The sequence below is a fragment of the Leucoraja erinacea genome, chromosome 34 (genome assembly GCF_028641065.1).
Source record: "Leucoraja erinacea ecotype New England chromosome 34, Leri_hhj_1, whole genome shotgun sequence".
In the NCBI taxonomy this organism is placed as follows: Eukaryota; Metazoa; Chordata; class Chondrichthyes; order Rajiformes; family Rajidae; genus Leucoraja; species Leucoraja erinaceus.
In genome coordinates this window covers 11,678,859-11,691,253 of record NC_073410.1, presented here as the reverse complement: position 1 = coordinate 11,691,253, position 12,395 = coordinate 11,678,859, and the positions used below count along the sequence as shown (strand labels likewise).

Here is a 12,395-nt window from a genome sequence, read left to right as displayed (position 1 = left end):
CAGGTGCAAGAAGCGCAAGACGCGCAAGACGCCATTGTAAGCAGATGCCGCGGCTAAACAATTTGTAATCTTGTGATGTGGACGCGATAATAAGTTACTGTGTTCACAAACCTGTTCTGCTGCTGCAAGTAAACGGCCTGTCCCACTTGGGCGTCATTTGCGCGTCATTTACACAACATAATTTACGTGTCACGATGCACGACGCACGAATGGCGTGCATTACACGCGCATGGCACGTGGCGAGGCGTGGTGGTGTAGGCAGTCACGTGCGGTAGCGCACGGCGCCCCAGGATTTTTGGGATTCTCAAAATCCTCGTGCGCCACCTTCGTGACGTGCAAATGACGCCCAAGTAGGACAGGCCCTTAAGATTTTGAGAGTAAGAAGGCTGGTTAGCACGCCCAAAATATTGTCACTGTACCTTTGGTACACTTGACAATGAACTAAACTGAAACGGAAACTGAATGTTTCAGTTGAACATTGGCAATTAAACACTCTTGACTCAGTTGAGTGAGTGGGTAGATTCTTGGCAGAAGAAATACAATTATAAAGTTATCCATCTCGGGAGGAGAAACAGAAACTCACTGAGCTCGTCCACTTCTGCAAATTGGGACGCATTGACGTTGATGTCAATAGTTGAGAGACTATGGCACTCTATATGCCTGGGAATGGTGGCCAAGGATAGCACCTTACTCCAACCTTCAATTCACATGTAACCTACGCTAGTCACTTGATACAGTTTATCAGGAGTTAATGAACAGCGGCGAATGTCAATGCATGGTGAGAGTGCAAACAAGCTGTTGACTGAGACAGAGCATTTCAGTGACAAGTAGGGACTGGAGAGCAGTGGAGGATATAATAAGGTTGGTCGAGGTGTATAAATTATGAAGGGTATTGAAAACGTGGCCTGTAGAAAACTTATCCCCATGTAAGTGGTAGATAAAGCCATAACACAAAAAGAACAGAATTAGGCCATTCGGTCCATTGAGTCTACTCAGTTATTCGATCAGGGCTGATCTATTTTTCCTCTCAATCCCATTCTCTTGCTTTCTCTCCATAACCTGTGACGCCCTTGGGACATAGATGTCATGGGACACTGTATGTCATGTTGTCACTTGCGGGCGGAGCACCAAGGCAAATTCCTTGTATGTGAATATACTTGGCCAATAAACGTATTCATTCATTCATTCATAAAGGGAAGGAGATGTTAAGAGATTAAGAGGGTATATGAGGGGGTTCTTTTTCACCCAGCGAGTGGCGAGTGCCTGGAATGTGCTGCCTGAGAGAGTGGCAGAAGTAGAGATGTTAACAGTACTTAAGTTTCTGGAGAGTATTTGAATCAACGAGGCACAGAAGGCTATGGGCTGAGTGTTGGTAGATGGGATTGTTGAAAGTGATGGCCTCTGTTCGACCTGGTTGTGTTTGGGTTGAATGGCCTGTTTCCCTGTTGTATGGTGCCGTGATGGAGCATTATTTAAATGTTGGTTGGGTAAATGTTGATGTACAAAGGGGATCTTGCTGTCCTTGTCCGCCAGTCCCACTAAACATACATGCAGGCAAAAAACAGCCATGCAAAAAGGTAAATGATATATTGGCCGACATTGCAGAAGGTGTTCAGTGGTAGAACAAGGATTTCCTGCTGCAATTCTTGCTTTGCTCCTGCACAACAGATTATAGTAGGCATGAATACAGAACAGATCAGTGTGTCCATATACCATTGTATAAATATATGCATAACCGTAAGACAAAAGAACAGAATTAGGCCATTCAGTCCATTGATTTGGGGGTAATTGGGGAAGCCCACACATACAGTATATCCGTATATCTAAGGAAGAACAGCTGCACGTTGATGCGTGTGATGGCAGGAAAGTGGAGGCTGGATCAACCAGGTCCGTAATCACTAATGTATAAATGACTGAATATGGATCTTAGTGAAATATACAAAATTCGGACAGTAAGCCTAAAATGAGAGCTTATAGTCTCCAAACATGTTATATCACTAAAGTGGATCCTGACCCGAAACATCACCCATTCACATTGTCCAGAGATGATGCCTGACCCACTGAGTTACTCCTGTATTACTCCTGCACTACTCCCTACATCATCGGTGACCCTCGGACTATCATTGATTGGACTTGTCTAGCTTCATCCTGCACTAAACAGTATTCCCTTATCCTGAACCTGTGCACAGTGGATGGCTCGATTGTAATCAAGTATTGTCTTTCCGCTGACTGATTAGCATGCAACACGAGCTTTTCACTGCACAGGTGACGATAAACACAAACTGAACTGACAAAGCTAAAACTGAACTCCAGCACTTGGTGTCCTTATAAGTCACTTCAGACCGAGATGAGGAGAAATTACGTCACTCAGAAGATGGTGAAGAGGCGGAATTGACTATGCAGGCCAAGTTGCTGAATGTTTTTAAGAAGGAGGCAGGTATAAAATTCATCGAGGAACATGGAGAGAAAATGTAAATAAGTATGGAAAAAATAAAGATTTGCCAAGATTGTGCTGAACGCCAACTCAATCTCAAGGGGCAGGATGGCCTATTTTTTGCTCCTAATTTCTGCCTTCCCATGTTTCTATACCTCACTCGATGATGGAATGTGTTGAGCGAGCGAGTGCTGGCTTGGAAACTAATCACAGGGTGAATCATTCTTACGAGTGGGTGTTTGTGAGCAGCTGAGGGTAGAAGGGTGAGAATCAATGCAAAAACTGGATCATGCCTCAGCTTTGGCGTGGCAGAACCCAGTGACATTTAGGAAGCCGGGCAGGTTTATCAGCTTCCAACGTTACAGAAATGGGTGGCAGGCTTGTGACGTTTGAAGCCATCAGCATTGGAGAGTAAGAGATCTGAGGGGAACTGTTGGCCCTTGAATTGAGACACTGTTGAATAAACAAAATATCTTCCAAAGGATTATTGATCCCCTTTTTATTACTTTCTGCACTGCACTTTAGTGCATAAATGAGTCCAATCACAGACTAATGATGAGACTGGGGAATATTGCACAACACTTTCTTGCAAAGCGGCAGGCTATATTAAAGAGGTAAACATCCCAATAATGGTTATTAGCCCTGCAGCCCTCTATAAACTTATCAGCACTTCACAAAATATTACTGCGGGATTTATGGATTTTATGTAATGATTCCCCAATCGAGTTTCCTGATGGTCTGCAGATGAAAAGAGATTGATTGCAAGGTGGGTCAGAGAGTTATTCATTTTGGCAATCACCGGATCAATTGGTGTTTATTTAACAGCCACCTTTCCAGATAAACCTCCCTCAACCGCGGATGGTAAGCGAAACGCACTCTGATCAATGAGACGAGATACCGACTGACACTGTCTCCCTTGCAACACAGTGTTAGACACAGAAACATAGCAAAATAGGTACAGGAGGAGGCCATTCGGCCCTTCGAGCCAGCACCACCATTCAATATAATCATGGCTGATCACCTAAAATCAGTACCCCGTTCCTGCTTTATAGACAATAGGCAATAGACAATGGGTGCAGGAGTAGGCCATTCGGCCCTTCTAGCCAGCACCGCCATTCAATGTGATCATGGCTGATCATCCCCAATCAGTACCCCGTTCCTGCCTTCTCCCCATATCCCCTGACTCCGCTATTTTTAAGAGCCCTATCTAGCTCTCTCTTGAAAGCATCCAGAGAACCTGCCTCCACCGCCCTCTGAAGCAGAGAATTCCACAGACTCACCACTCTCTGTGAGAAAAAGTGTTTCCACGTCTCCGTTCTAAATGGCTTACTCCTTATTCTTAAACTGTGGCCCCTGGTTCTGGAACCCCATATCCCTCGATCCCATTAGCCATAAGAGCTGAATCGAACTCTAGCTCTCTCTTGAAAACTTCACCCAAATCGCAGAACATCTCAGCGCCCTGTCCGATTGCCAATGTTCCTGCTCGCTGTATCTGGTCAGAGGAACTACTTCCATTCCCCTGTCCAACGGACTTTCCCCTGTCCCACTTTCCCCACCCTCTCATACCCCCTTCTTGAACCCTCTAACCTCCCCCACACCGTACACTGTCCAAACCACACCCTCCCATACACTGAACCTTGTGTGAGCCTCCCCCTTCTCTCCCATACACTGTACCCGCTCCAACCCCCCACCCCCCCCCCCCCCCCCCCCCCCCCGTACCTGTTTCAAACCACACACTCCCATGGCCCGGCGGTAGAGTTGCTGCCTCACAACGCCAGAGACCCAGGTTCGATCCCGACCACGGGTGCTGTCTGTGCGGAGTTTGCACGTTCTCCCTGTGACCACGTGGGTCTCCTCCAGGGTTCCAGTTTTCTCCCACACTCCAAAGACGTGCAGGTTTGTAGAGCACAATTGGCTTTGGTACAAATTGAAAATTGTCTCGAGTGTATGTATGATAGTGTTAGTGCGCGGGGATCGCTGGCCGGCGTGGACTTGGTGGGCTGAAGGGCCTGTTTCCGCGCTGTATCTCTAAACTAAACACTGTACCTTGAATGATCCTCCAACCACCCTCCCACACACTGTACCCGATCCAAATCCCTCCTTATCTTTCACAGTGATGGATTCAAACCGCACCCTTTCATACATTGTACTCTGCCCAACCTACCATACCCCCTCATAGATAGATACATAGGTGCAGGAGTAGACCATTCGGCCCTTCGAGCCTGCACCGCCATTCAATATGATCATGGCTGATCATCCAACTCAGTATCCCGTACCTGCCTTTTCTCCATACCTCCTGATCCCTTTAGCCACAAGGGCCACATCTAACTCCCTTAAATATAGCCAATGAACTGGCCTCAACTACCCTCTGTGGCAGAGAGTTCCAGAGATTCACCACTCTCTGTGTGAAAAACTTAGTTTGTGTCATACAGTTAGTTTGGTTTAAAGATATAGCATGGAAACAGGGCCTTTTTGCCCACCAAGTCCACACCGACCATCAGTCACTCCCTCACACTGATATCTAACTTTCTCTCAAACTTGGGGCAATTTTACGGAGGCCAATTAACCTACAAACCTGCGCCGCTTTGTGATGTGTGAGGAAACCGGAGCACCCGCAGGAAACCCACGTGGTCACAGGGGGAACGTGCAGACTCCACATAGAACAGCGTCCGAGGTAAGGATCAAACCTGGGCCAGTGGCATTGTGAGGCAGCAGCTCTATCAGCCCCATTAATGTGCTGCCCCAGGCTGTAAGTTGTATGACCCTCCCCCCACCCACTTTATTTATCACCAACAGGTCACAGTCGAGACTTATACACTAATAACTCGGATGCAGAATGGGTACATATCTACCCTTACCGTAATGAGCCTGTCTCCCGCTCTTAGTCTGCCGTCGGCCTTGGCGGGGTTGTCCAGCACACTGCGGATGTAGTAGCAGTTGTCCAGTTTACTGCGCACCATGGTGAAACCCAGACTCCCCTTCTTATTTTTCTTCAAGTTTACGTACATCTCATATTCTCGTATTATGGGCTAAAGAAAGGAATCAGCGTGTGACAATGACAATGAATACACCCTGATCCAATCGCACCCGCCATGCCCGCGGCACAGATCCAAGACAACTTGGGGATTTCCATTGTTGAAGGTACCTGTGTATTAAGGCACCTTGTATGCAGGTGACCTGCCATTTCCTTTCCCTTCCACTCGACACTATGTCTTTGCGAGAACCTACATGATGTTTGATTCATTCATTGACCCGATTCCAAATGTTGAGAGTGCAGCAATTCGGTCTCCTTACCCACACTAAGACCTGTGCTCCCATACATAATTGTGTGCAGTCTCTTGGCCTATCCCATCCTTCATCCCTCCACCATTTGGTAACTATGGTAACATCTGGCTGGGCCCTAATGTGTGGAATCTCCTCTCCAAATCCCCTTGTTCGTCATGATTCTTCACTCTAATGCGAGTAAATGGGACTAGTGTTGATGGTTGGCATAAATGTTGGTTGGGCCAAAGTGCCTGTTCTATCACTCTATACAGATGCTCCTTAAAACTATCCTATTCTTGGATTTCACCATCTTCGGATCGGAAAGGTTTAGAGGGATATAGGCCTTACATGACCAGGTGGGACTAGTGAAGATGGGGCATCTTGGTCAGCATGGATAATTTGGGCTGAAAGGCCTGTTTCCAGGTTGCATGACCCCATCACTCCTGTGTGGTTTAGTTAAGGTTTGCTGATGGTCCTCCAAAGTTCATTGGATTAAAGGTACGATACACAGATTACATTTCTGATGGTGTGAGCAGGTTCAAACATGAGGATCAATTGTTGGAGGATCACTTCCCCAGCAGTCTAGATCTGGGCACCTTTCCAGGCCCAAAAGCCCTCTCCTCACCTGCAGAGTAGGGACAAGATGGAAATTGCCACTACATGGAGTTATTGAGCTTCTTAAAGCCAACTGAAACACCAAATGTGGGCTCCACCTTCCCATGCTCATCAGTGCCGGCTCTATTTGTTCTGAACCTTTTCATACCTCTAGTTTCCCTCTCCCCTGACTCAGTCTGAAGAAGTTTTACGACCTGAAACATCACCTATTTATTTTCTACAGAGATGCTGCCTGACCCGCTGAGTTACTCCAGCATTTTGTGTCTATCACCTGAACTAACATTTCCTCAGTCAGGCCACTGTCGATGCTGGTTCTGATAACACTCCTGTGAACCAGCCAACATTGAAGGCTCTGTCTAAATAAAGTTGTTGATCTTGCAGGGTAGACTGCAAAGAAAGTTGATTTGAGATCGAACAGTGAACCCCTCAATAACAGGGTGAGTGTATGTGCAGTGGTTGAAAAGAACGTGCAACATTCCCAACATGATGTTTCCATCTTCAGGATCGCCCTGTGTTCTGGTAGTGTGAGCAAGCAATTGTACACTGTTGAACATCTCTAACAACATGGGTCCATCCAGATCCAGCTACATCTCCCTGTGATCTAGGTTTTCCCCGGGTTCTCCAGTTTCCACCCAAAATCAAACAGCTGTTGGGTGTGCAATATGTGTTGATGGATGAAACAGATAATGTGTGTGTTTCTGCCATAACGTGTGTTGATGGATTGTGGTAGGCAACCTGTGTGTTGTCTCTATAACCTGTTTGTTGGTGGATGAGTGTGGGCAACTTGTGTATTGTTGGAAGATGGTAGATTTGTGTGTTATCACTATACCTGTGTGTTTGGACAATGGTAGACTTGTGAGTTGTGGAAGCGACGTGTATGTGAATGATGTGTACTTGGTGTTGGGATGTATTGTGTGTGGTGGAATGCAATGGTTGGTAACATTTGTAAAAGATGGAGATACATGTGTTTGCCCTAAATGGTCGTGGACTTGTGCAATGATGGGGAATCAAGGTACATTTGAGAGAGAATGGGCTAAAGGGAATTAAATGAAGGAGTGGAACAGAAGGAGTGGATTGCACTGACAGCTGGCTTAGAATCAACGGGCTGAATGGCCTCCATCTATATCATATGGGAAGTAAGATAATACATGAAATATATGAGAAACAGCCATAGCTACATCAGGATTGGTCAGTGAGGAAGAGGTGAAGGTGGCAACTTTCAATGTTGTCGGCAATCAGTCTGAATAAGGGTCCCGAACCGAAACGTTCCCCAACCATGTTCACAATGATGCTGCCTGACTATCTGAGTTACTCCAGCACTTTGTGTCTGTAACAAATGACCAACCCCTTATTCTTAAACTGTAGCCCCTGATTCTGGACTCCCCCAACATCGGGAACATGTTTCCTGTTTCTAACGTGTCCAATCCCTTAATAATCTTACTGTATATGTTTTAATAAGACCCCCTCTCATTCTTATGTACTGTAGAACTAGTGAAGAGATCCCATTGAAGAAAGGTCTCGACCCAAAACGTCACCCATTCCTTCGCTCCAGAGATGCTGCCTGTCCTGCTGAGTCACTCCAGCTTTTTGTGTCTGTCTTGGAGTACTGCCAGCAGTTCTGTTCAGCAACAGCTTGTGATCACGGTGGAGGGAGTGTAGAGGAGATTCACCAAGATGCTGCCTGAGTAAGGGGATTTCACGGGTTATGGGGAGAATGTGGTTGTGAGGGAAAGATAGATCAGCCATGATTGAATGGCGGAGTAGACTGGATGGGCTGAATGGCCTATTTCTGCTCCTATGACTTATGAAAATAAGCTTAGTCCCTGGAACCAAGCAGAGTTCCTGTTGCCAATCATTACTTTCCAAATGCGTGCATATACAATTTAATCTGATCGCACTCTGCTACAACGTTTTACATGGCTGAATATTTCCTTCCCACTCTCTGCTTATCTCACGGGTAATAAGATGGCCAACTGGATCACGCACAGCCCACAGCTGCCAATGGCCAATGCAACAGACAGTAGCAGGCCAGCCAGCAATGATAACTTCATTAAAACAAATGACACCAGGCTCAACATAAAGATATTTTTCAAACCAGGTATCATATGAAATGATCAATTCCCGAATATGGTGGGATGGAGATTTCAAAACTGCTCTCCAGACTGCAATCCTCACACAACGTGAGCTCAGACCAGTAACAGATGAAAAGGCAAACAGTGAAATAATTATAAAGATATTAATATTACCAGAGGGAAATGTAGGTGGAACCGATCTATAAAGCACTATCTCTTTCAGTAATAATGGGATCAGTGATATAAATTCATATCATAAAGTCTACTCAAGTTAATATAAATTTAATTTCATTTCAGTCAGAACAAAGTGAGTTATGAAAGGTCACCTTATTTTCATGGAAAATGGCTCTGTGTTTAGGGTTGGCAACTTTCTCACCCAAATAAGGTACAAAGGGTCAAAATACGGGGCAAATTCCCGACGGCAATTTGTTGACAGCCTTGGCCTTGGCTGGGTGAATGATGAGTTGGCTCGGGTGCTGGACTGCACACAAAGCCCAGCCGGCGGGCCAGCTGAGGAGTTTTGGCCCGCGTGCCATCGCGCGCAAAGTCCGGCGCCCCATTCAACTCATGAACCACTGATCGGCCATGAGAAGGAGTGGTGGCGGTGTCGGCGGTAAGCTAAGGTCCAAATGTCGGACAGCTAGCCGGGCTGTCGACCATGGACGAGGAGCTGTTGCTGCACAGTCCCCTGGACCCGAGCAGTAGCAGTCAATATACAGGACAAGGGCAGTCCAGTGTGGGACAAACCAATTTAGCCCAGGATGTCCTGGCAAATACCACACAAATGGCAACCCTATTCCCAGTGCTGATCATTAAGCCTCGTCAGTAGAGCAGAGAGGGGCATCTGTCCATCTGTTTCCTTGAAGAGCTACAGTATGTGCAAGCCATGACCTTATCACCATATCATCCCATGCTATCAGCCACCATCGATGCCAATCAGTTCTGTCGGTCACCCAGGTGAGATCTTTTTTCCCCACTTGGGTACCTCAACCAGAGGGTGTCCAAATTATTTGAAATAAGAATATTATTTAAAAACAACAGTAGGACAACAATTAATGAACTATTATGGTAGGTAAACCCAAGATACCCAGAATTAGTTGAGCTTCCAACACCCAGATCCTTCTTGTTAAACTGGAAAAAATACAGGTATCAAGTTTCCACAGTGTGTTCCTGTTCTACGTTTCAACTGGGGAATGACGGCAGATTGACCAGGAGATCCCCATATCATCTTGCGTGGTGAGCACTCATCAAAAGCTTTTCACTGTACCTCGGTACACCTGACAATAAACTAACTAAACTGAACGATCCCAGGAATGAGTAGATTAACATATGATGAGTGTTCTGATGGCACTGGGCCTTTATTCGCTGGAGTTTAGAAGATTGAGGGGGGACCTTACTGAAGTGTACAGAATAGTGAACTGCTTGGATAGAGTGGATGTAGAGAGGATGTTTCCACTAGTGGGAGACTCTAGGACTAGAGGTCATAGCCTCAGAAAAAAAAGGATGTTCATTTAGGAAAGAGATGAGGAGGAATTCCTTTAGTCAGAGGGTGGTAAATCTGTGAAATAGTTTGTCCTTGTGGCTAAGGGGATCAGGGGGTATGGAGAGAAGGCAGGTACGGGATACTGAGTTGGATGATCAGCCATGATCATATTGAATGGCGGTGCAGGCTCGAAGGGCCGAATGGCCTACTCCTGCACCTAATTTCTATGTTTCTAGAAGACTGTAGGGGCAAAGTCAGTGGATATATTCATGACAAGATTCTTGATTAGTACGGGTATCACAGGTTATGGGGAGAAGGCAGGAGAATGGAGTTAGGAGGGAGAGATGGATCAGCCATGATTGAATGGCAGAGTAAACGTGATGGGCCGAATGGCCTAAGTCTGCTCCTATCACTGATGACCTGATGCTAAGATTTTGACATAATTCTGCAGTGATTGCTGCAGAAGCTTTGTGTCACCCCTGAGTTTGCATAAGTGCCCTGTTCACTGTTGGTGTCAGAGGCAGCCATTTTGCTACTCTGAGTATAAAATGGTTGCCCTTTGCTGGTAACCTAGTGTGGTGCGGAACTGCCAACAAAAAGACAGTACTCGAGACACTGTTGATGCAAAATCAGAACTGCACATTTACTCCTTGCAATTTCTCTCCTCATAGTAGCATTATACAACGGTTTACCAAAATTAACACAGAATTTATAAAAAATATATTTCCTTGATCTATTGAGTTCAAGGTTTTCAATTACCTCTGGAATTAATTGCTTTTAATCTATTTCTTTACAAACGGGATCACTCTGAAATGCTATCGTTACAAGAAGCCGTTCTCCACTGAATATTCGGACATAATTCCAGTAATACTGACGTTATAAAAAGGCTGAGCATCAACTCATATAATTTTGGGAGTGTACTTTTAAAATCTGAAGAGAAGATTTGTGCCACATCTGGGAGAAGTCTAGTCCATTCATTCTTGATGCATAGACATTCAGAAAGACTAGTACACTACCAGCAAGTGCGCTATAACGTGGTGAACAGTGTAAAACATCTATCGTTTTACAGAACCACATCATGCCACACTTACTAATTTTGGATCTTCATCATCATCATCATCATCTTCGTTCCTTGATCCCACTTCCGCTTCAGAATCTATCTCCTCGAAATCTTCCCACTCAGCTTTAACATTCGTGTCTTTCTCTGCAGCTCCCGAAGGCTCTGGGGAAGGCACGTTGATGCGAGGTTTGATGGTGGGCCCGTTGGGTGTTTGACTGTCCGGGCTTTCGCACATTGAGGACGTTGAGCTGATGGTCAGGTACTCTTCATCCACGGGCGTGGGCGACGACACTTCGGGCTTGTAGAAGTAGACTGGCAACCTGGAATCTCGTTCCCCAGTCACGCTGCATCGGAAGCTGGGAATTGCAAAGAAATGTTATTCGGGGTGCAAAACAGCGAAGACCCACCCAACAAGATTGGAAGCGCAGCTTCTCATTGAGATTGGACGTGAAGTTGTAATTAAATTAAATGTTGTGAGCGAATGCAGGTCCAACAATGTTAGGGCGGCAGGGTAGCGCAGCGGTAGAGTTGCTGCCTCACAGTGCCAGAGAACCAGGTTCGATCCTGGCAACGGGTGCTGTCGGTACCGAGTCTGTACGTGTTCCCTGTGACCTGCGTGGGTTTTCTCTGAGAACTTCAGTTTCTCCCCACGCTCCCACACACAGGTTTGTAGGTTAATTTTATTTGGTATAAATGCTAAAATTGTCTCTAGTGTAGGATAATGTTATTGTGCGAGGATCACTGGTCACTGCGGACTCGATGGGCCGAAGGTCCTGTTGCCGCGCTGTTTCTCTAAACTAGACTGAACTGAAGCTCATTTTGGTTTATTTAGACGATTTTTTTTCAAAGAAGTGATAGTTAGAAAATACACAGGAATTAAAATCCTTGTAGACAAAGCCATCAATTACTTGACATCATAATTAATTTACATGTTAAGTGTGGGGAACAGTAAAGATGTAATGGTCTGTACTTCTACACAGCTGTGACAGTGAACTTCAGTTACAATCTAAGCAAGAAATTATTCCACAATCTCAATAATTACATTTTTCATTGTATGACAATTAATATTAATCAATACAAAAATCCGAGGCAGCACTTTGCAATGTTCTCTTGGGAACTTTCTAAATCCTTAATAATTTTTTGTTTCCACTTTCATAATGTATTTGCTAAAATCTATACCGTACTAGAATTGCAGTGAGGTTATTTGTGTCCTTCTGAAATCCTCTGTGCCTCTGAAATCCAGAAGTTGACCTCCGGGGAACATGATCTCAGATAGGTACTGGTGGAACTAAAAGTGTTTAAGAAGGAACTGCAGATGTTGGAAAATCAAAGGTAGACAAAAGTGCTGGAGAAACTCAGCGGGTAAGGCAGCATCTATGGAGCGAAGGACATAGGCAACGTTTCGGGCCAAAACCCTTCTTCAGACTTCAGACGGAACTAAAAGTAATGCTTTGGGTTCAAGTTCAG

The 12,395-nt window shown here is 45.4% G+C and overlaps 1 protein-coding gene across 1 annotated transcript in view; it reads right to left on the bottom strand.

The window, feature by feature from the left end:
* LOC129712842 (tyrosine-protein phosphatase non-receptor type 13-like) overlaps positions 1-12,395 on the bottom strand; it is a 212,237-nt gene that overhangs the window by 73,690 nt on the left and 126,152 nt on the right. The window contains exons 30-31 of the mRNA XM_055661561.1: positions 10,960-11,284; positions 5,293-5,463 (exon numbers count right to left, since the gene is read on the bottom strand). Coding sequence (XP_055517536.1) covers positions 5,293-5,463; positions 10,960-11,284 — 496 coding nt within the window. The remainder of the gene's footprint in view (positions 1-5,292; positions 5,464-10,959; positions 11,285-12,395) is intronic.